At 39.7% G+C, this 24,123-nt stretch overlaps 2 protein-coding genes across 2 annotated transcripts; one reads left to right on the top strand and one right to left on the bottom strand.

The window, feature by feature from the left end:
* Positions 1-290: 290 nt before the first annotated feature.
* On the top strand, positions 291-20,891 carry ppih (peptidylprolyl isomerase H (cyclophilin H)). The gene is made up of 9 exons (XM_080897890.1): positions 291-475; positions 11,972-12,036; positions 12,164-12,187; positions 17,927-17,971; positions 19,107-19,149; positions 19,435-19,527; positions 19,697-19,784; positions 19,865-19,905; positions 20,512-20,891. Exons 1-9 carry the CDS (start codon positions 410-412, stop codon positions 20,578-20,580), a joined length of 534 nt encoding a protein of 177 aa, XP_080754016.1. The 5' UTR covers positions 291-409; the 3' UTR covers positions 20,581-20,891.
* On the bottom strand, positions 2,856-11,939 carry LOC308406706 (uncharacterized protein). The gene is made up of 2 exons (XM_080897887.1): positions 7,863-11,939; positions 2,856-5,336 (listed from the first exon to the last, which is right to left on the bottom strand). Exon 2 carries the CDS (start codon positions 5,296-5,298, stop codon positions 4,201-4,203), a length of 1,098 nt encoding a protein of 365 aa, XP_080754013.1. The 5' UTR covers positions 5,299-5,336; positions 7,863-11,939; the 3' UTR covers positions 2,856-4,200.
* Positions 20,892-24,123: the final 3,232 nt, after the last annotated feature.

Here is a 24,123-nt window from a genome sequence, read left to right as displayed (position 1 = left end):
ATAGATGGTATAGATTTTAATAAAAGAAAAACTAAGTTCCAGACCTTTACCTTACCAGTTGATACTCACTTAATGAATTTGATATGGAAAGGACTACTAAATGCAGTAATTTCGTTGACAGTTTTTTAGGTAGAAGTAAAGACAAATTCAGCCTTTTTTTTTATTTATTTTTTTTTTAAAATAAACTGTTCATTTGTTACGCTGCTATCAGTAGGCATGTCGCCATTATCATTTATTTCCGTACAATCGCGCTTTTGGTGACGAAAGTCTTTTGTCCGCAGAAGGGATCTGTAGCACGTCTCTCGCGAGACGCCGTAGTTCCGACAGCGCAGATCGTGGTTCAAATGATTGCTGTGTAAATAGCCAAACGTTGCATTTTGTTGTCTCAGAAAGCGGGTAAATCACGACAATGTCGATTCAAGCCTCAAACCCCAACAACCCGGTTGTGTTCTTCGACATTACCATTGGAGGGCAGGTGAGTAGCATCATAAAGACACTTTGAAGCTAACCGGGCAACGTTACCGCGTCACATCAGTGGCAACAATAAAGTTCATAGTCTGGTTAAACCCTGTTAAACGACCTTGTTGTAAAACATACACACCTGATGTACATTATATACAATAAGGGAGGCAAAACATTTAAAATCCTTTTCATTATTTTCGGGTGAGTTTGTTGAACTAATGTTGACGCGGACAGAGAAAGCACGTTGACTTCAAATCGAAGATATCCCGATGTTGTTCAAAAGAATAACCCTCGCAACTAAATGCATATCAGTATGGTACGATAAATTTGTTATGTGACTGTTATTCCTCTATTGACACCGTGGAAAAAGCTGCATTTGGAAAAATGACTTTTTGAAAACTTTAGATGTGTCTCTCACACGCACACATGTATAGACTTGGTGTGTATGTAAACTTGGGGATTATCCTGTAACAATGCTTCTTGGCCTATTTATTTTCACTTAAATGGTACCACATTTGTGATTTGAGAAGGAGAATTTTGTATGTGGGTTGTGCCCATTAAAATCTTTTCCAATGCCAAATATCGTATTTGCATTTCACTTTTATTTAGTGTCATTTATCAGATTGGATGATTAAAATCTGAAGAATCAATACATCCTGGCAATTTAACAATTTATTCATTGAACAAACAGCAGCCTCAGTAGCATGTGGAAGACCCATACAGCCACACCAACCTGGCACCTCCACCTCATGGTGGTCACATACTGTTATGGTGACAGGTAAGGAAACGGTCTTCGTGTGGTCTTGTTGCCCTCAGATGCACACTTCGCCACCGTCTCTGTCATCCCCCATTATACGGATCTTGGCCTTCAACTTGGAGATGGTAGGGGGCTAGGGCTCACTCGGTATTGCTCACACTAAGTATTGCTTGTTTTGCAGAACGCCATCTTGAAGTTGCCATATCTAGAGCAGTCAAGCACAGCATGCTTGGAAAAGACAACATCTGATCACTGTTCTTGCTTATGGGTGCTTCTAATCATTTGCCCATGGCACCTGAGTGCTAGGACCTCCTTTACCTGAGAATCAAAACTAGAATCAATAGCAGAATAAGCTGTTTGGCATTGAAAAAGAAGACATACTCTACCTGCTGCTCAACCCACAAAAGCATTTTCCTTATAGATGTGGCACCATTTAAGGGCAAATAAACAGGATTTCTGACAGTTTAAGATTTAGTGCCAAAAAAATCATTACAACAAAGAAGTAATTGACCAATCACAAATATTGTTTGTGCAAAGTTTATATATGTATGCGAGTGTGTGTATTGAAATACAAGTATTTATAAATTAATATGTATTTTACTTCTTTCTGCATCAAGTGTTATTGGCATTGCCATTCAAGCTTACATTATGTATTAATGTATTTTTAGACAGATTTATTTAATATATTTTTAGAGTTTTAAAAAGAAGTAAATAGTCCTGAAAGTCAATATTATTTTTAGCTTTTTTCTGTGGTGCTTTATGAGCCTGCCCCTTAATAACTAATAGGTGGAAATTTGATCCCATGAGCTCCTTTAAAGACACCGCCCCCAGTTGCATAATGAAGCAGGAACAATGTAAAAAGAAATTAGAGAAAAGATAAAAAGACAAAAGCTATTTAAAACAGAGAGACCAAGAATTATTTTCTATGTTTATCTTTAATTTTTCATTTTGATTAATGATGGTTCATTGTCTCAGACTCTCGCATTGATTAGTCATATTTTTTTTTCTTTTTTTAATGAAAGTGACAGAAGTTCCCTTTAACATTAAAAATGAACCGCTATTATCATAACTTGCCTTTGAAAGCATTAAAATAATATACAGACTCTAAGTACCATATTATGTTAACATGTTAGTTAAGTCCTCTTTTTTTTAATTCATTTTCCTGAATTTTCTAGTTGAAGATTGTTCCATATTTAGGTTTGCTTAAGACTTTGAGAGAAAAATATGTTAGCCTAAGAAAGGAGAATGTCAGTAGTGCTAGTAGCGACTGTTTTTACATAGAATGGTGGTGGTATGAAGTTTGAACTACGTGTACCAGCATATTGTAGTTTTTAGGACACATCTGTCATCTAAAATAATTACAACAAAAGAAAAAAGTCTTCATAAGACCCCTTTACTTATAATAAACAGCCTTATTATAATGATATGGTTAAGTAAAGAAAAGATGCATTTTAGTTACAGCCAATTACAAAATGCCACTGTGAGGTCAGTGTTGGTGTTGCAGTGCGTTCAGTTGTGTTATCTCAGCTTCGTCAGCAGATGGCGTCAGTGTCGGATTAAAAGCTTAGTTTTAAGTCAAGTTTAAGTTTATTCTCCAACTTGGAAATAACATATGATAGAAAAAAGATTACATCCATTGTAGCTGCTGATCATATTTAATGATGTTCATGAACATCCAGAAGAAACTTTGTACCTTTTTGATATGTACAAAACAGTCAAGCAGCAGGAGTGGTAAGAGGGAAAAAGAAGGTATTGTAAAATAAAATTTTATGATGTTACCTGATTCTAACAGAAGAAGGAATAAATTAGAATCAATCATTCAGTCATAGCATCAGGTGTGTAACTTAGAGTAGAGTAGACATTTCCTGCAGCATTGACACAGGTGAAACTTTCTTAGTGGCTCATCACATCACGTTTCTTGTAGTGTAGACCAGGGGTGAATTGCCATTCATACTACACCAATTTACTAATAGATAAAGAAGAAAATTTTTTTTACAATTACAACAACTATTATGAAGGGGCTACGGTTACATAAAATAAAAAAGAAACAAACAAAAATCCAAATACAAAAACCAAAAAAAGCCCCAATAAACCAAGAAGCACTCAGCGTGGAAACCGTCACCAAGGCAGCTCACACTCTGAGCAGTATTTACTTTTATTAGAATAGTATTGTATTTTGTGTAATATATTATTTATTTTTTTCTTCTTTTTTTTTTTTTAATTCTTAAAGTACTTGCTTTAAAACATAGTATAGTAAATATAATATAAACTTCTGGTAACCTATATCGCTTATGCTGGCAGTGCAAACAGTGGCTGTAAGATATTTTAAAACAGCCTTTAGCACTTTGACCTTCAGATGAATCTATTTACCTTAAAGATGATGTCAGAGGTCAAATGTGAGTTAGTTTTAACCTTTTTTGTTGTTTGTATATGTTTGCAATACACATTACAACTTTAACAGTCATAGTTTCTAAGTTATAAGTCTGTTTGGCAATTTTTGACCAATAAAACATTAAGCTGACCTTGAATAGCTTGATGGATATAAGTCAGATTTGAATAGATTGTTAATAGGACCTCATTCTAGACCCCTACAAAGTTTGCTATTCAAAGCTTTTTCAGTCAGTGTGTTTAAAGACAGAATGATGCTTACATATACAAACATTATCAAAAACCTAGACGGGGGTAAAAATGACATTTTCTTTGAATTAACATAAACTCTGTTTATAATTACAGGACAGTCTGACCAATGAGCTGCCAAAACCTTTCTGTAATGTTATACATTTCTTACACTTTAAGTCCAGCTGTGTTGACAGATTTCTTTTATTTACTACAGCAATATTTCTTTATCATATAGAAAAACTTGTCCCATGCATAGGGATTCGATGCACTTAGCATCAAAGTCTGCTGTATGTGGCCCACGTTGTACAATGAGTTTGACTTTCCATCTAGGCTTATGATGTCTGTTACTTTCAGGTTTTTTCTTACACATTGTAAGTATTTCTCTTCTCTTTTGATGGGTTGAGCTCAGGAACCATCAGCTCGGGTTGCATTTCTGTGCTTATATGCCAGTAAATGTGCCATGAGCACAGATTTTCTGGTAAATTGGTGTGTGGCCCTAGAGTCTTGCTCTTTACCCAGAATAGCACACCCAGCAGTAAACTGTTGGTGCATTCCAGCCACAACAGGTTAACAGAGATGTATGCAGGTACTCCACGGCCAAAAACCAAACAGGCCAGAGACACAGCAAGAAAAGGCATCCAGAATGTGGCAAAGCCCAGTATTAGACTGATCCAGAGAGGCGGTCGATGGTGGATTGTATGTGTCAGGTAACTCTTTTCATCACCTTTTGTCTCTGGGCAGAGGGTTGAAGTGAGTAGCAAGTTGTTCCCCACCTTCTCTTGTTCTTCCACTGCTTCACAGAACTTGTCAGCATCTCTTACCCACTGGGGAATATGTGAGCAAAATGGTAGCAGTGCTAAAAGGATTGCAGTGAAAATCCCAGCAATGAAGTTGATCACCAGTTTTGACTCCTGCACTTCACACACCAGAGCTTTCTTCAACCTTTTGCCGCAACTCATATCCATCAGTTTAGCATCAGCATGGCTAAAAGAGCACATAAAAGCTAGCAGCCACACGAGAAGTGTCAGGAGTATATTTCTGAGGGTTTTTAAGAAGGCTCTGCCGTTGCTAAGAGCTTTGTCTCTTAAAAGGTAGTCCATTAAACTCAGGCATATCATGGGCAGTGGTAATGCTGCATATGTTGCTGAGGCATTAGTCAAAATGAGGCAGGGTGTAAATGAGTGGACAGGACCCAGTAACCACACAGCTGCCATTAAAATGGTCATCAGCCAGTCAGCCAGTATGATGGACAGGCTGCACGCACTCATAAAGATGGTGTACCGTTTTTGACACAATAAATAAAAGATCACTGTTTCCAGGCCTGCTTTGGAAATTAAAAGTGAAACATACTTTCCAGTGTTGTCTGTGTGACTGGCAGACATGCCCTCCCATTCATGTATAATGGCCATCATTCTGAAAGTGTGGCTTGTGTCAAACAAAGATGGCAACTCTGGCAGCATTTGACTTGGACTGCAGTGTTCAGATGTTCCAGGAAATTCTGTGAAAGACAGCAGAAATTGTATAGACATGATGAAAGCTTATACGGGAGAAAAAAACCACAAAAGAGCTTTTAGCTGTGAGTGCAAGGTGAGAAACCACCTATTTTCTGACTCTTCTAGGGCTTTTGTTCTAGGGCTACAGCTATTGATTGTTGTAGTTATTGAGTATTCTATCAATTAATCAAGTCATCTGATAAAAAGTACTTATGCCTTTATTAATGAACAATAGTAAATATTCACAAGAGAAAAAAACACTACTTTGATTTAACAGAAACGGGGAGAAAATATAATAAAAGATAAATATAAAAATAAAATAACATGGTAGTTAACAAAAAAGGAAAAACATTTTTTTTTTCATGCCATTGTATTTTTACTTATCACAACCTAAACCACACACTTGGTATTTGGTAGGGGGAGCTGTGATGTCTGCCTTTTACTAACCAGCAAGCATACTGTCTTAAGCCCATGTTGCCCCTAGATAGCACAACAGCAGAAATGATGACAATGCTGTCATAGTTTAACGCAAAGAGTTGCGGTCGTTAGCGAGACGGTGAGCTCACGTGGAATGAAAGAAAACATTGTTCTGCCTTGCAAAACAGCAGCGCTTGTTCCTGTAATCACCATTACACCTTTACTAGGAAAAAGCTGGTGGGACTCTTTTCTGAAACCACTCGATAAACAAGTTTCAACATGAATAAAAGCGAACTTCGCCACTCCCGTCTGCTGCTTTCTTCAGTTAAAATCTACAGTAGAGCTACAGAACATAAAATACGGAGATGAACTGTAAAGTTAGTTTGATATAATCTTTAAACCAGGAAGCTCGCTGAAGGCTTTTGGCCGCTGTTCTACATTATATGGCAGCAATACCTGCAACAACCAGTGTGAGTCTAAAGGGCGTGGAGTTGGATCATATTTATTTCACGGTTTTAGTAGGATTATTTTTCTGGATTATATTAATATAAATATGTAACACACTGAGCCACTGACCCAGTGCTGCTAGGTTGGACACTGAAATATTATTGTTAATTATTAACATCTATAGCATCAAAACTTCAGTTTTGTACAGGAGGAAGAGTTGCATTGAAGCACAGGGCACGCCTCAGTTCTGAGAATGTCGATAAACTTGTTTATCTTCATTGCAGTCATGCATATTCATTAGATCGCTGAAACATAGGTTAATGTGCACACATGCACAAAAACACAGACACACACCAAGTTTGAAAAGATGAATAAAAATACTTGAGAAAAAAATCCTGATTCATGCATGACAGGGTTAAATAACGATAATTACAATGAAACATGCCATGCATCTATAGTAATATTAAACAACCAGTGGGTGGCAAGGTATGGAGTGACATATCAGTATCCAATGTAGTAGTTTATGTGCAAGTATACCATCAACACTGACACAAACACAATAAAACAGCCTTTGAGTAGCTGTCCACTGTAGTGACCACTATGCATGAAAGGGTTAATTGAAGGAATAATAGATAGAATAATCAGTAGCTGCAATCTTTCCTGCTACAGATGATCTCCTGGTGTAGATGTTAATAATTAATTGTAAAACATATTAAAAAATATTGCCTTCAGGATATTTTATAATTGAGTTACTGAGTAAATTGTTGCAGATCTATTTTATTGAATACCTTTGCTCCTGCCCCTATTCAGATTATCGTTGTATTTCTAAACTTTGATCATTATATGAAGAGGGTATTTTAGAGGTCTGCTTTAAGACTCCACCAAAGGGAATACATATACATTGTATGAATCTCAAGTTCATTAAACTATAAAGATAATTTTCTCCTGCAAGTTATAAAATGTCTTTTCTTGTTTACATTCAATTTCATTTTAGAAAACGTTCTCCTGATAATTACAGTATGCACCGCACTTGTAAAGTCTGAACAGTTAAGGGGTCACAGTGGACTGGCAAAATGCATTCATGTAGTACTATAGATATGTATCATTATCAAATTTGGTGTAGTCGTAGCTTAAAAGCTGTGTTACCCTGCTTACAGGTCGCTAAGACTGAGATGATTACAAACCATACACCCTGAAAATAAATTGGGGTGTATCCGTTTGATGCACTGGTAAATTATTAATATTAAAATATTAGATTAAAAGAGGAAACGAGATACCAAGCAGTGTTAAAAATGAACAAATGCAAAAATTCTCAGTTTCTCTCACAGTACTTGATGTGCATCCCAGAAAAAATTGTAAGGGCCTCATTGATTAACATGACCAGTCTGCTTATCTTGTATGTACCTACATACCTAAGAAAGTGGGAAATCGCTAATGAAAATAAGCATCAGTTGTTATTTTGGTATGGTAAACTCCTTTTATTGTAATTTTAAGACATGCTAAAGTGTTGTATTCAAACTGACCAATCAGTTTGCCACCGCAGAATCACTTCTGCACAATACAGCACACACATAAACTTTATGTTCCTTTAGATTTAAATCATGTTCTGCCATTGAAGAATCCTGTGTTTGTCATGAGAACGAAATAATAAATGGCTCTGAATTTACCTTTTTATGCTGTGTTGTATTAGTCCCGTAAGCTTCAGCAGAGGTGGATAACTCTTGTTTAGTAATGTAAGTCCTGCTTCTGACCTGACTGTTATGAGCAGGTAGGCAACTCTTCATGATCCTGTTTCCCCATTGTTGATGCACACACCTGATGAGGCACACCTTCTATTTCTTTTTTCCAAGAACTCGGCTTGTTTTCCCTCCCACATGTATCATGGAAGTGACGACTTCCTGGTGCATCAATTTGCATGTCCTGCAGCCACGACAACCAGTGAATGTTCACAACAACAACAACAACCTTTATTTATAGAGCACATTAAAAGCCTTAGGCATACCAAAGTGCTTTACAAAAAACAATAAAATAATACAGTTAAGAGCATTAATATCAAATATAATAAGAACAGCAGACAATGTTCACAGTAGAAAGCCACTAATAAAATGGACTGCAGCACATAGATTATAGCAGACCCAGTGCCGCATGATAGAGAACACCAAGAATGAAGGAATAGTAAAAAGTTAATGCAATAGGTCGCAGTTAACAGTCAGCATTTAACGGGTAGAGAAGGCAAGTTCAAAAAGACAAGTTTTAAGGCGTGCTTTAAAAGAAAAAATAGAATCAGACTCCCGAATGCCAATCGGGAGGCTGTTCCATAACTCAGGTGCAGCAAAGGCAAACGATCGATCGCCTCTAGATTTCAACCGAGATCTGGGCTGAACTAACAATAACTGCGAGGATGACCTTAAAGCCCTGGCAGGGACATAAGGGTTTAAAAGTTCCTTAAGATAGGTTGGTGCAGTATTATTGATAATTTTAAACGTAAGCAGCAAGATTTTAAATTGAATACGGTATTTGATAGGCAGCCAATGCAGCTCAGCAAGAACCGGAGTAATATGGTCAAACTTCTTGGTTTTAGTTAGAATACGTGCCGCAGCATTCTGAACTGTCTGTAATCTATGTAGAAGGGTAACATGGAGACCAGAATAGAGTGAGTTACAGTAATCTAGTCTTGACGTTACAAAAGCATGAATGAGCTTTTCTAAGTCATTATACGGGATATAGTGTCTGGCCCTGGAGATGAGACGAAGCTGATAAAAACTAGATCTGACAACAGCAGACACCTGTTTATCAAGTTTAAAGGAGCTGTCAAACAAGACACCCAGATTCCTGACAGTATCAGAGAAAGAACTAGTAAGAAAGCCAAAGGCATCTTGAAGTTTGGCGCGAAGGGCATTACTGCCAAAAATCATGATTTCAGTCTTTTTTTCATTGAGAATAAGAGTATTTGCCAACAGCCATTTCTTGACCTCACTCATGCACTCACGAAAGTTATTTAAAGATAAAGCGAGATCATCATGTAACTCAAAATAAATCTGGATGTCATCCGCATAATAGTGAAAAGCAATGTGGTATTTCTCAAAGATAGCGCTTAAAGGAAGCATATACAGTGAGAAAAGGGTCGGGCCTAACACAGAACCCTGGGGGACACCACAGCAAACAGGTACAGGGGAAGAGGAAGATGAGGCCAGATGTACCGAAGAAAGCCGATTGGAGAGGTAAGATTTGAACCAGTCCAAGGCAGTGCCCTTAATGCCAACAGAGTGCTCTAATCTTGCGACTAGGATGTTATGGTCAACCATATCAAATGCAGATGAAAGATCCAATAGAACTAAAACAGAAGGACGACCATTATCAGCCATAAGTAAAAGATCATTAAAAACACGAAGCAGCGCTGATTCAGTGCTATGATGTTGTTTAAAGGCTGATTGGAATTTATCATTTATATTATTCTCGTCCAGGTAGGTCTGCAGTTGAAGCAGAACCACCTTCTCAAGGATTTTAGCCAAGAAAGGAAGCTTGGAAATCGGTCTATAGTTGGCAAAATCACTATGATCCAGGTTATTTTTCTTTAAAACGGGTTGAATAAAAGCATGTTTAAGAACTGAAGGTACATAACCAGAAAGCAAGGAGAGGTTCAATATAGACAATAGACAGGGTCCAATTACATTAAAACAATCCTTGACTATACGAGATGGAAGAACATCATGTACACAATTAGTATTGTTTAGTTTCTCAGTTATACGCTTCAGAGTGGGAAGTGAAATTAATTCAAATTGATGTAAGGCAGCAGAACAGTCAGGATTAGACATACTGTCAGCCACCAAAGGAAGCGTAGATCTAAGAGATAAAACTTTATCTAGAAAGTAGTTTGAAAATTTTTCACAGAGACCTGGGGAGCACGAGAGTGGCATAGAGGGACGAGGATTCACCACTGAGTTAAAAATTTTAAATAGGATGCGAGGATTGTCACCATTAGAAGTAATAATCTTAGCGAAGAAGGCTGCTTTAGCCATTCTGGCAGCAGATTGGAATTTCGAGCGGCTAATACGTAAAATGTCATATGATGACTGGAGTCTATCATTCCTCCACCTCCTCTCATCGCGCCTGCACAAACGCCGTAGAACACACAATGTGTGTTTGAAACTACTCCCTTTAAATTATTTTGTTTGCCTACACCTCATGTATATCAAGTTACACTCGTTTCTTGGGACTCAAGATCCAGTGAATGGCCGGTTCACAGAAATGTCAACTCGTCTGTCTTTGACCACAATAGACTGGTGATTATTCCTGTTGCAAAGTTGATATGTGGACTATGTCAACACTGTAGCCTCAGGTTTGGCTTGATTAGTTTGCTGTGTGGTTTTATTCTCAGTTTTGGTATTGTTATTATTTTCTTTTACTCCTCCTGATCAGTTAATATAGGTGTGGTGAATTTGCTCGCTGTGGATTGGAAAATTTCAACATTGTTTGTTAGTTAAAGCCTTGGCCTTATGTCTAAGTCGGTGCACTTGAGACCTGGTTTTTCCAAGTAGCATAAATCCCTTGAAATGGAAATAATCTTGGAAAGTTGATACCCTAGTAATAGGATGACAACAAAAGTAGTCCACTGTTAAGAAAGAAAGTTAAAAGCTGTCTTACCTATTGTTGGGTACAAAACGTCAGGGGAAACCAGACTCCAACAAGGGAAAACCCTTACCAGATAAAATGTGCTGTGCTTGTTTGTTCTTTATCAACACAATTTCTGATTTCATTTCTTTGTCTGGAAACCTTAAGCATACTGTTTTATCTCTTTTATCTGGCAAGCACAGGACATCTAGAGGCCACTGTGGTTTGTCCACATGGAGTGGAGGACGAGTTGTGCAGTGATGTCATGAGGACAAACCGCTCCTTGTACTCCAAATGTTAGACTGTTCTCTCACACAGACTTGCACACATTGTTGTAACAGTGGGCCACTTACATGAATTCAACAGTATCAGAGAACTGGGCGGAGAGATGGCCACACTCATTTACATGTAAATATGTAAATACAAGGCTAAGATAATTTATAGTCCAGTGACGTTTTGCATCAAGATTGTAGCATCTCATTATTTCTGTTGTCACACCTGCATGACATCAAAACTGAGACACAGCAGAGCTTGTGTTGTTTAAACAACAGTAGTTATGTTCAACTTCGCCGAATATGTAAAGTGTTCAGCGAAGTCGACACAAATTAAAAACCAGAAGTAGAAAGTAGAAAGTGTAACTTCAGCTCCCTCTGAAAGGGTGTTAGTGAGTGTACATTATCATTTAGACAAGAATAACCTGTTTCTGTGTTCTGGTGCCAAATCTCCGCGAGGTATATTCTTTTGTGTGGTTACCCTTTGGTTGGTTAACCAGTAGTTTTCTTTACTGCAGTGTTGATTTTGACATGAAATTTAGATGTAGTTTTGTATATTCTTTTGACTAAAACATTATTTAGTTTAAGTCATTAAATTAAACATCTAAATTCTTTGTTTTTGTCTGGCTTTTGTTGCCTAAATGTCATAAGATTTTAGTAGACTAATTATAAACTTGATTCAGTTGACTAAAATATTCAGTATAAAAGTTGAAATTTGTCCATGTGTCTGCTCTTCTTTTCCTCCCAAGCACTGACATTTTGTTGTGTATTCATGACAATTGGGACCACCCCATCAAACTTATTATCTTGTTTTTGTTTTTAAAAAAAAGTTTGCGAGAACTTTGATAATTCTGTTGATCAATTATTGTTAACTTTGCTTTACTGTTTGACAGGATGTTGGACGGATGAAGTTTGAGCTCTTTGCTGATGTGGTTCCAAAGACAGCTGAGAACTTCCGGTAGAGAACAAGTCACACAATCACAGACTGCTCACAGCCTTATATGATATAATCTTCTTTGTTGTTGTTTGATATACAGTATGTGTTAACAGAAATCAAACTTTAACAGTTTCATAATCTCTTACAGGCAGTTCTGTACTGGAGAGTTCAGGTAAGGCAATGTGTGGTGGATGCATATTTGCAAATACCACATCACCAATCTGTACAGTTATTGACATAACATTTACATGCTCTTCTTGAAAGCACTTGTTAGCAGGGCCGCAGTTATTGATTATTTTAGTGATCAAGTACTCCATCAATTATCGAGTAATCACATAAGAAATACTATTGTCTTAATAATGAGCATAATATTCTTAAGAGAAAAGCAAAGGTTTTGCGAACTGAACCGCTCATTCGTTTGCCTTGATGCATGCTCAATCATCCGTTTAAGTAAATCCCAAAAAGCTGATTCTGTTCATCTAGACGTAACTTTTTCAGTGGGAGAAATGTTTCGTCACTCATTCAAGTGACTTCTTCAGTCTAAGCTGACTGCAGGTTTCCCCAACCATATAAACAGTACCTTTGCACAATGACTGAAACTAGCCCACTGAATGAACAATGGGCTATGAGGTCAGTTTCTTGATCATTAATATGCAAATTGAGAAACGCTTCTCCCACTGACATTGCTACATCAAGATGAACAGAATTAACTCTTTGGGGTGCTCATTGGTTTGCATTTTACAAATTCCACTGTATTTTCGGGCTGAAATGTGTGCCTGCGTGGTAAGTGTACTAGAGAAGGAGTAAGTATCTGGTGACTGAAGGAAGAAAAAAGCGCATATCAACATTATCAGAACTGAGGTGTGTCCTGTGCTTTGATGCAGTGTTTCCTGCTGCAGAAAACTTTGGGTTACTTGCATAACCCCAGTTCCCAGAATAGCATGGGTGAGATGTCTCACAATGGGATGTGCCTCCCTGAGATGAGCATTTATCTCATTCCACTAATCTTGATTGGCTGGTGATTGTAACTAGGGGTGGGCGATATAAACGATATACGATAGAAACGATATAAATTTGGCCAACGATAGAGATTTTGACTATACGCTCTACCGCAATAGCGCATGTTGATGATGTCATCCAGCTGCGCCTGTTTTGGTCGAAAGCATCGCAGCGGCTACAACCATTATCGTCTGCAAATTATGCTGGGCGACAGTCATAGCAAAGAGATGAAGCACTTCTGAAATATGGGGAAAGCCAAAAACTGCGCTTCCTCCACTTCCGTAACATTGATTCCTTAATGTTGAATTCTCTCGCAGCTGCTCTATTCCCATGTTGTTGCAGTATATTAATAACTAACCTTGTATTGTGGATGAAAAATCTCAGTTGTTCTCCTGACTGAAGTTTATAGAATCCTGCTATGCGATTGCATTTGTCCCTAACCACCAGAATCCCTCACGTTAACTTTTATCGAGTGGAAAAAACGTTTGGCGTTCATCCTCCAGCTTCACTGTGCTAATGTTATGCTAACATAGCTGTGTCGCTAGCAATCACATAGCACAACATATACCAGGTAGTTCAACTTCAGTAACCCTGCAAAACGCCACTGCTGATTAGTTTTCTGTCTTCATTTATGTTGGAAGTGGTAGCAGAGCTGTACGTTTTAATTAGTTTCAGAAATTTCTGTCAGAACATGGTATGAAATGTTTAGGTGGAAACTAGCGAGCTAACTTCCTGTTAACTTCTAACTCCGTTAAATTTAATAAATTCTGTTTTCATGGATGCCTGGATGTTAAACTTAATTGTTACACCTGGTAAAGCAGCAACACTGATGATTTTATTAAAGATGAAAGGATTTAGACCGTTTTTAACTCTCAGTGTTCGTTTGACTTTGGGACCTGAACCCATGGCGTTTTGGACCCAGATTACTACGCGAAGCTCCTCACTACGGCAGCCGTAATGCTCTGACAATCCATTAAGCAGTGCGGCTTACCAAAGTTGTACTAAAACATTTTTTAACAGATTTCTGCACGCCCAAATCGGTTCGAGGTCAGTAAGCACAACCAGAATTCATACATAAGGCACACTCTTGATTTTTGAGAAAATTAAAGGATTTTAAGTGTGCCTTATTGAAAATACGTTATACAGAAGAAAATAATATATCGCGATATATATAGTTACCGCACGTGCTTCAAATTATACGTGATATGGATTTTAGGCCATATCGCCCAGCCCTAATTGTAAAACCCACGTTGGGCAGAACCACCTATCCTTTAGTAACTTATGCTTACGTAGCTGTTATTCAGGATAAGCACCTCTTCTTGCCTTTCCTTAGCAAGAAGGGCTTGTCTATTGAGACATCTTACTCATTTTACTTTGAGAACTGGGGTTACACAAGTAGCCTAAAGTTCTCATTCCTAGCATTTGTTTTGATGTCCCATTATGGAAAACGGAGATTCCAGATTCCACATAGGCCAGATTGGGCTTCAGTTACACCCTGGTCTGCCCTAGAGCAAACTGAGTGCACGAGGCCAGAAGACAGGCAGTAACTTGGAGTACTCTTTGATAAAATGGCAGGGGAATGTCAGGCCACACTCTTCTTTTTCCTGAGCTGCTGACTTACCTGCTATGCGGGTTGTCCCGGTGGAACTGCTGTCTGAGTTGTGGCTTACCAGCCCTTGTTTTGGGACCTTGAACTGAGTGGGAAGCTGGGTGACTGCCTGAGCAAAGGTCTGTCATAAGATAAGATAAGATAAGATAAGATAACCTTTATTAGTCCCACACGTGGGAAATTTGTTTTGTCACAGCAGGAAGTGGACAGTGCAAAAGTTATGAGGCAAAAATTAGAATACAATAAGAATAAATACAGTACACAACTGTACAGAATAGAATAAAATAAAATACTATATACAGTAGAATAAAATAAAATAAATATACAATAAGATAAAAATAGAATACAAATACTATATACAACTGAGTAAAAATACAACGATGACAGAAAGGATTATTGCACTTAGTATTATTGCATATGTATGGATGTGTGTGCTTGATCAGTTAAAGTCTTTATTCTGGAGTCTGACAGCAGTGGGGAGGAAAGACCTGCGAAATCTCTCCGTTCCACACCGTGGGTGCCGCAGTCTCCCACTGAAGGAGCTGCTCAGTGCTGTCACAGTCTGCTGCATGGGGTGGGAGATGTTGTCCATCAGGGATGACAGCTTAGCCGCCGTTCTCCTGTCACTCACCACCTCCACTGGGTCCAGAGGGCATCCTAGAACAGAGCTGGCCCTTCGGATCACCCTGTTCAGTCTCTTCCTGTCCCCAGCAGAGATGCTGCCGCCCCAGCAGACCACGCCATAAAAGATAGCAGAAGCCACAACAGAGTCATAGAATTTCTTCAGGAGTGGGCCCTCCACTCCAAACGACCTGAGTCTCCGCAGCAGGTACAACCTGCTCTGCCCTTTCCTGTAGAGGGCGTCTGAGTTATGAGTCCAGTCCAGTCTATTGTTCAGATGAACACCAAGGTACCTGTAGCTGTCCACAGCCTCAATGTCCATACCTTGGATGTTCAGTGGTTGCAGTGGAGAATGCTTGTGCCTGCGGAAGTCTACCACCAGTTCCTTGGTTTTACTGGCGTTGATCTGGAGGTAGTTCAGCTGGCACCAGTCCACAAAGTCTTGGGTCAGACCTCTGTACTCCTTGTCGTCCCCATCAGTGATGAGGCCGACTATTGCAGAGTCATCAGAGAACTTCTGCAGGAAGCACTGGGTGGAATTGTGGGAGAAGTCTGCAGTGTAGATGGTGAAGAGGAACGGAGCCAGAACCATTCCCTGTGGGGCCCCCGTACTGCAGACGACCCTGTCCGACACACAGCCCTGAGTCCTCACATACTGTGGTCGGTCGGTGAGGTAGTCCAGGATCCAGGTAGTGAGGTGATGGTCCACTCCAGAGTTCACCAGCTTGTCCTTTAGAACCGAGGGAAGAATGGTGTTGAAGGCACTGGAGAAATCAAAGAACATGATTCTCACAGTGCTTCCAGCGGTCTCCAGGTGAGCGAGGGAACGATGTAGGAGGTGAATGACGGCATCATCCGCTCCAATGCCAGGCTGGTAGGCAAACTGAAGTGGGTCCAGTGATGAGCTTATTAGGCGCCGAAGCTGAGCCAGGACCAACCGCTCCAGGGTCTTCATCAGGTGGGATGTCAGAGCCACCGGCCTGTAGCTGTTGAGGTCCTTGGGGCGTGAAGTCTTTGGCACTGGTACAACACAGGAGGTTTTCCAGAGCTGTGGGACTCTTCCCAACCTCAGGCTCAGGTTGAAGAGGTGCTCCATCACCCCACACAGTTGGTCCGCGCAGGACCTGACGACCCTCGAGCTGATGCCATCTGGACCCGCTGCCTTCTTGCCATTAATCCTCCTCAGTTCCCTCCTAACCTGGGTGGTTGAGAGAGACAGGCTGGAGCCTTGTGTTGAGTGTGTATTGGATGCTGTTGTTGGGGGTGGGGGGGAGTGAGCAGGGTGAATAGAGGAGGTGTGAAGTGTCTGAGGTGGAACAGCAGCAGTGGGGGTGGGTGAGTCTGCAGCCGATGTTGCAGACTGCCTCATGGCTGAGTCAAATCTGTTGAAGAAATGATTCAGTTCATTTGCCCATCTCACATCCCTCATGGGGTCGGAGGTGGTGTCGGCTCAGTTTTCTGGGAAGATGGAGATTGAGACCTCATCCTCCTGCTTCCCCGTCTCACATCTATGCCTTATGGAACCCAGAACAGTCCTGAAATGTGGCTTGGATTGTGCAGCGTTGTATGCAAAGATAAATGTCTGTGATCACAGTGATCTCTTCCCACACATTAGTCAGTCCTAGTCGCATTGGCCTCACATAGACCTCTGCTTGGTAAGCAGCTAACATGGAGGTAATTTTCAGTGCTCTTACCGCTAAAGCCGCCACTTTGTAGGCCCTTTCATTCACAATGAAAATGTGGAACTCCTGGAGGAGCCCGTAGCCAGCCGTGGATGGAGGTGGGCTCCGACTTATCATAGGAAGTGAAAGTAAGCCATGCTTCTCTGTGCCCTCAAAATCCAGGGAAGAAGCCCCATGTTACATGAGTAACTGCTTTGCCGCCCTGGTGGCCTGGGGCAATTTCTTCCCTTCATAATGTGATCTGGTGGTCTGAGACCTGGTGTGTGTGTCCGTAATTGAAAATTTGTTGCCACAAACGAAGAGTAGAGCCCTAGTTTCTCTGCTTCCTCTGGTGTGAGGGGGAAAAAAGTGCATATCTTTGATTGCTGGGATGTTTACAACAAAGGCAATCAGTTAGCTGGTGTGCTAAACTGTACAAAAAAAACCCCCGCCTTACTGAAAAGTAAGTGGTATGATGCTCGATCAGTGATGAAGTCTCGGGTTCAGGATAGACAACCATAAGGTAGCTAGCGGCCGGTGAGGAAAAGTTAGGAAATCACTCCTGTCTATGGACAGTTAAGATAGCTAGCCTAATGAGGGGTTGAGATATGTTAGCTTTGTACTTTGGGTTGCTGTTCTGTTGAAACAGGTTATCATCAAGGATGACTCTGTACAATGCTGCATTCGTCTTTCCTTCAAACCTGATTAGTCTCCTGGTTTGCCATAACAGTTTTGAGTGTTATGACAAAGGCTGCGAATACTTTTGTTTTGTTTTTTAAATGAATTTCCAAGAATAATATTTGAAATAGGGCTGTATCATAAGAAAATGTGGAACAAGAGAAAGTGCTGTGAATACTTTCCAGATGTACTATATTTCATGCTGGCCCATTTACTGTGAAAATCTGAATCACAAACATAGACAAATCTACTTCGTTTCAAGGAGACAGTTGACACAGTTTGTACATTAAAGTATTTTACTGCTTACTTCATTTTCTTTTCTCACTGACTCCTGTCTTTTTAGGAAAGATGGCGTTCCTATTGGCTACAAAGGTTGCACATTCCACAGGTACTCACATGGCATCTTGACTTCTGTAGCTTACATTAAACTCTGGTGTTTGACTTATGAAGTGTGTACACTACAGCAGCAAAGCTGAGATGATATTCTGCGCTATAGTTACAGAAGAAATGTACCGTGTTAACGAAGGGTCTATGATGACAAGACTAGCACATCTGTTATGTGATTCATAGTGTCATTTAGAAAACTTTTGCAATGCTACACTGCCTCTTCGAAAATGGAAAAGAGCATACATTTGTGTCTGTGAAGGTTCTCAGTCATCCAGGTCATCGTAGTCAAAGGAGCTTGCAGAGAACAGCAACACGCTCAGACAAAAACTGGTTCACCCGAAAGACAAAACGCCAAAACACAAACTTAACAATGTGGTGTATGCTGTACAGTGCAGCGAGGAATGCTCAGACCTCTACATTGGAGAGACCAAACAGCCACTTCACAAGCGCATGGCACAACACAGAAGAGCCACCTCCACAGGACAAGACTCAGCAGTCCATCTGCATCTTAAGGATAAAGGTCACTCTTTCGAGGATGCCAATGTTCACATTTTGGACAGAGAGGACAGATGGTTTGAAAGAGGAGTGAAAGAAGCCATCTATGTCCACTGTGAGCGACCATCTTTGAACAGAGGCGGGGGTTTACGACACCAACTCTCTGCCATCTATAATCCAGTTTTGAGATCCCTTCCCAGACGCCTTAACGCCCACTCACATCCTGGGCCATCTGACCTCAGGAATTCGCATGATAAGGTGGGGCCAGGTTTCACAATGAACACACCCGAAACTCTGGCTGATTGGGACCCACACCCAGTTTCACACCTTGGCTCAGGCGATTAGAGGATCATCAGGGGGTCCTTTTGTCCCTCTGTGGGGGGACACTCCCACTAGGTTTATATCTGGGACTCTCCACCATTTGACCTTAGAACTGAAGAAGCTTCTCGGATGAGAGGTGAAACGTCTTCAAGCAACTTAAAGAAGTCCAGACGCTTTTCTTTGCAAGCTCCTTTGACAGCATACATTTGTAATCTGCTGTCTATTACAGTTAGACTGTAATACTTTTCATATATTTGTTAACTTTTGTGAGGTTTTCTTTAGCAGAATTGATATTTTCTTTTTCCATTGGTCATTGGCAGGGTGATCAAAGACTTCATGATACAGGGAGGAGACTTTGTAAATGTAAGTACATGGAAGACTGGATTGACAACACAAATATCCATAGTTTAATGGTTGTCTTTTGACTGTGTCTGGAAGATTTGCACAAACGCTTTGTGAATTTGAGAATTTGTTGATTAAATCTTGCCATGGTAACTATTGACTTGAACTGAGCAGATTTATACCACATTGGTGTTTCCCCCTCTGGTGGTTATGCAGCATATTACAACACATTTAAAATTTCCTAATCTATTGCTCTCTTTATGAGCCCCTACTTACTACTGTATGTACTATTAATCTTTTGTGCAGGGTGATGGAACAGGTATCTGCAGCATCTATAGAGGTCCATTTGCAGATGAAAACTTCAGAATAAAGCATTCTGCTGCCGGTCTTCTTTCAATGGTACGTGTTTTGATAAATCTACTTACATTTTATCTTGCAGTATAGTGATTGAAAATGTTACCAGTTGATTGGGTTAAACTCCTACTGGATGGCTTAATCTCCACGGATACACTTCAGGTAAATCACCCTAACCAAAATGTGTCTGTTTTAATATTGTATCATATTACAGGCAAACAGTGGTCCAGGAACAAATGGATGTCAGTTTTTCATTACCTGCACTAAATGTGACTGGCTAGATGGGAAACATGTTGTGTTTGGTGAGTAAATCAACAGTATTGCATTTTTTTACTGTATTGTCTGTGTCAGAGTTGAATTGTCTTACTTGTAATTATTACAGGAAAACTGGTTGATGGCTTGCTGGTCATGAGAAAAATTGAGGTAAGAACTTATCTTCCCTATAAATCTACCATATTTGTTTAAACGGACAGATTTGTATTTGTGGTTCTTTTGGTAGGAGTAAATTGACAGAGACATTGTACACTAAGCTAAAAAACTTCAAAGGGGGAGAATAGCCATGAAAAAAATTTAAGCTAAAATGTAGTATTACCATTTAAATTTAAGAAATTCTCACAATTCTTCCGCTCTCTTTCTGCACGTTCCTGTCTGTTTTCTGTTGTGCTATCTAATAGAGCCAAAATGCTCAAATAATAATAGTAAAATGAATAAATTCTTACATAAAATTAATTTTGAAATGCCTTTCTTTGGGAAATAAATGAACACAACCCAATAAAATGTTGACTTTTGTAAACACTCATCACTTTACATCTGTGATGTTTAAGGCTTCAAGACCTTTTTTTAAAGCAGGTATCCAGCCTAATACTAACACCTACAGTTTAATCTTTTATAACGTAATGTTTATGTAACAAATAATTAAACCTGTAACTCGTACAAGTCCATATAAATCACCGTAGTTGGATGTAGTGCTTAGATTACAGCTTTAGAGTGGCATTTTTGTTCTAAACGTGTGTCACTTTCTTCCTACAGAATGTCCCAACAGGGCCCAACAACAAGCCTAAACTCCCCATCGTCATTGCACAGTGTGGAGAGATGTGAGCCGACACGTGCTAAACACCATGCCAACATTACACAGCCTCTGTATACTTTTAATGTCTTAATTGTGACTTGTTACTCTTCAGAAAACATTAACACACTGATTCCTACAATGACCAGTAGTGGACATTGATGTATTTATTTGGTTTCAGACTGCATTTGTTTTAAATTCATTGCTTCATTGCTGTTGTTCTGTCAAGTCCAAATTAAGACTGTTTGTGTACCTTTTTTCTTTTTTTAATTGAACAAAGAATTGGATGGTGGTCATACTTTGTGTTATTTCCAATCAATAAATTTCTGTACATTTTTATAAATGCTGCAGATTTTTTTTTATATCAAATTATTCAAAAGGATTTCATTAAGTGTCAAAGGGTGTCAAATGTTGCAATACTGACCATTGGATATAGTCTAGAACAGGGGTCACTAACAGGCGGACCGGGGTCCGAGTCCGGACCCAGTCGCCATCCTATATGGACCCGGACCTATAGTTAACAAAATATTAAATTATATTTAATTTTGACGGGGCGATTCAATTTTAAGCAGTAACCTTACATTGTATTAGACCAGGGAACATGCTGTATTAGACCAGGGAACATACTAACCAATTGTGTGCGAGTTACGCCACCCACGTGACACTACTTAGCCAATCACATCTGCGCATTCAAGGCGATCGCAACGCTGAGTGCAGACACAGACAGACAGAGGAAAGACATGGTGAGAGGTGAATGACAAGCGAGACGATTAACGATACAGTGAGACAAGACGTGAGCGGGAGTCACAAGAGGTAAAACAACTATGGCGCTTTCAAAAAAGAGAAAAGTAGACACCGAAAATAGAACTTTCAAGACTGAATGGACTGACGCATATATGTTCATTCTTCCGGCCGCAAGCAGCAAACCAGTGTGTCTCATATGTTCAGAAACCGTGGCACTGATTAAAAGTGGCAATGTCAAACGCCACTATGAGACAAAGCACAAAGCTTTTGAACAATCATACCCACCCAAGTCTGAACTCAGGTCCCAGAAAATTAGCAGTCTCAGAGCCCAATATGATCAGTCCACAAGGATCTTAACCAGTTCTTTCACCGCCCAACAACGTGCTCATGAATGTTCCCTCAGAGTTGCTTGGATTTTAGGTCAACACAAAAAGCCCTTTGCAGGTGTTGTCAAAGAGTGCATGAGTGCAGTAGCAGAAACATTACTTGAGGGTAAACAAAAAGAAGAGCTTCATGACAAAATAAAGCAAATACCTATGTCAGCATCAACAGCCACAAAGAGAAGTGAATTATTAGCTCAGGATGTGCTATCCCAGCTGGAAGAAGCTATTCATAAGACACCATGTGTAGGCTTGGCTGTAGATGAGTCCACTGATGTGTCTGACAATGCTCAGCTGTTAGTTTATGTAAGGTTCTTCAACAATGATAAGAAAGAGTTCTGTGAAGACCTGCTAGGTGTAACTTCCCTTCACAGCACTACAAGAGGAGAGGATATTTACCTGGCCATTAAGGAAATGTTAACAAAGCGAGGAATAGAGCCAAACCAAGTGGTTTCAATAACCACAGATGGAGCCCCTGCTATGATGGGGAGAGAGAAAGGAGCTGTAGCAAGAATGAAAGAGGACAATCCCGAGCTAATCTCTTATCATTGCATTATTCATCAGTCAGTGTTATGCTCCACCCTGTCAGACGAGTATGCTGAGGTGATGAAAACAATGATGAAAATGATTAATTTTCTCAGGGCATCTTCTTCTTGTCAGCATTACATGCTCAGGGAATTTCTCAGAGAAGTTGATGCACACGCTGATGATCTTCTGCTTCACAACAATGTGAGATGGCTTAGCAAAGGCAGGGCATTGGAGCGATTTTGGTCCATCAGAAGTGAAGTAGCAGCTTTCTTGGAAGAGCTGGAAAGTCAAAAAGCAACAAACTTTTCTCTCTTTTTAAATGATGGGAAAAACATGGATATTGTGGCCTTTTTGGTTGATATCACTTCACACCTAAATGAACTGAATTTGAAGCTGCAGGGCAAGGACAATTCAATTTGTGAACTGATGACAGCTGTCCACTGCTTTCAGAGGAAACTTGAAGTGTTCAAAGAAGACCTGCAAGGAGACTATGCACACTTCCCAACAGTGAAGGAACAGGCTCAGGGACAGAGAGATGTGTCCTCTTTTGTTGACTTTGTTGATAAGCTGATTGAAAACTTCAGCAAACGTTTTGATAGCTTCAGCTTTGGACAGCAGCTCACCATGTTCATAAAGAACCCATTTGCCATCACTGATGTCAGAGGGTTCTCAAAGGAAGTCACACAGCACTTCAAGTGGGCAAATGCTGGGCCTCTTCAAATGCAACTAATTGATCTCCAAGCAGATGTGGCCCTGAAAGAGCAGTTTGGAAGAACTGAACCTGCCACTTTCTGGCCCCAATTGGTCTCTGAGACAGCTTTCCCAAATCTGAGGAAAGTAGCCCTGTACATCTTGACCATGTTTGGCTCCACATACAGCTGTGAGGCAGCTTTCTCCACAATGAACATAATAAAAACTAAATATCGTTCCAGGATCACCAATGAGCACCTACACATGTGTATGAGAATGGCCCTGACACCATTCCAGCCCAGATTTAAAATCCTAGTAGAGCGAACTAAAGCTCAGTTCTCTCACTGAACAACAGAAAGTTGGGACGTGGAATATAAGGGGGAAAGAAAGAGAAACTGTAAAATTGTTAAAATGTTTTGATGTTATCTGTTGAAAATGTATTGAGACTGTTTAGTCGAGATGTAAAATGTAAAGAAAAAGGGAAACTTTTTTTTTCTGAAATTAATCACTTTGTTTTAAGATGCACAATTTAGCCATTTTATTTATTTTCTCTAATTCATTTTAAACAGCAGCCCTATTTCTAATGTAGGCCTACTGTGTGTTTCAGTGTTAACAATAAATTTTGTTGAAATGTTTTAACTTGTATTTTCATTGATTTGACAGTCTATTGTTCATACGTTCAGATATAAATTTAAAAAAAAAAAAAAAAAAAAGGTTGCTTCTCTATCACAATCATAACGTAAGTTAGACACTATGATGTCCCGGACCTCTGCTTGAGAAGATTTTCTCCAACTGGACCTCCTCAAATTTTAGTTTAATACCCCTGGTCTAGAAAGTAGTGAAAGCCAACTATAAATAGTCCCTCTAATAATAATTCAATAATTCACATCTGTAATAATCAGATTTACCTGATGATTAAACTTTATCAACTTAATGTGTGTTTGAGAAACTGTAGCAGTGTCCAAACTTTGAAAGAACATTGTGTACCCAGAGTAATCTGAGCTGCTTTGGTAAGTGTTACTAGCTCTGTTTCCTTATAGTGCCTTTGATTAAAAATTGATCTTAACCTCAAAGTTATGGAGGAAATGAGAGGACCACTTTACAGTGAAACACATCTTCCATGGCAAGCACTCCAGTGCCAAGCACTCGTCTGCTGAACTTATGGCTACCTCTTCTATCTCAGCCATCTATACAGATCTAAGCCTCCACAGACCCCCTCCCCCATCCATGCTC

The sequence above is a fragment of the Rhamphochromis sp. 'chilingali' genome (genome assembly GCF_963969265.1).
Source record: "Rhamphochromis sp. 'chilingali' genome assembly, chromosome: 12".
Classification (NCBI taxonomy): domain Eukaryota; kingdom Metazoa; phylum Chordata; class Actinopteri; order Cichliformes; family Cichlidae; genus Rhamphochromis; species Rhamphochromis sp. 'chilingali'.
The sequence above is the reverse complement of the archived record's forward strand: the minus strand, read 5'-3'. Positions and strand labels throughout refer to the sequence as shown.

Excerpts from the sequence above, each read along its gene's own strand:
- LOC308406706 (XM_080897887.1), bottom strand. The coding sequence starts at position 5,298 with ATGCTGCCAGAGTTGCCATCTTTGTTTGACACAAGCCACACTTTCAGA.
- ppih (XM_080897890.1), top strand. The coding sequence starts at position 410 with ATGTCGATTCAAGCCTCAAACCCCAACAACCCGGTTGTGTTCTTCGAC. Across the intron at positions 17,972-19,106 it reads AAAGGTTGCACATTCCACAG|GGTGATCAAAGACTTCATGA; the intron begins GTACTCACATGG and ends GGTCATTGGCAG. Across the intron at positions 19,906-20,511 it reads TGGTCATGAGAAAAATTGAG|AATGTCCCAACAGGGCCCAA; the intron begins GTAAGAACTTAT and ends TTCTTCCTACAG.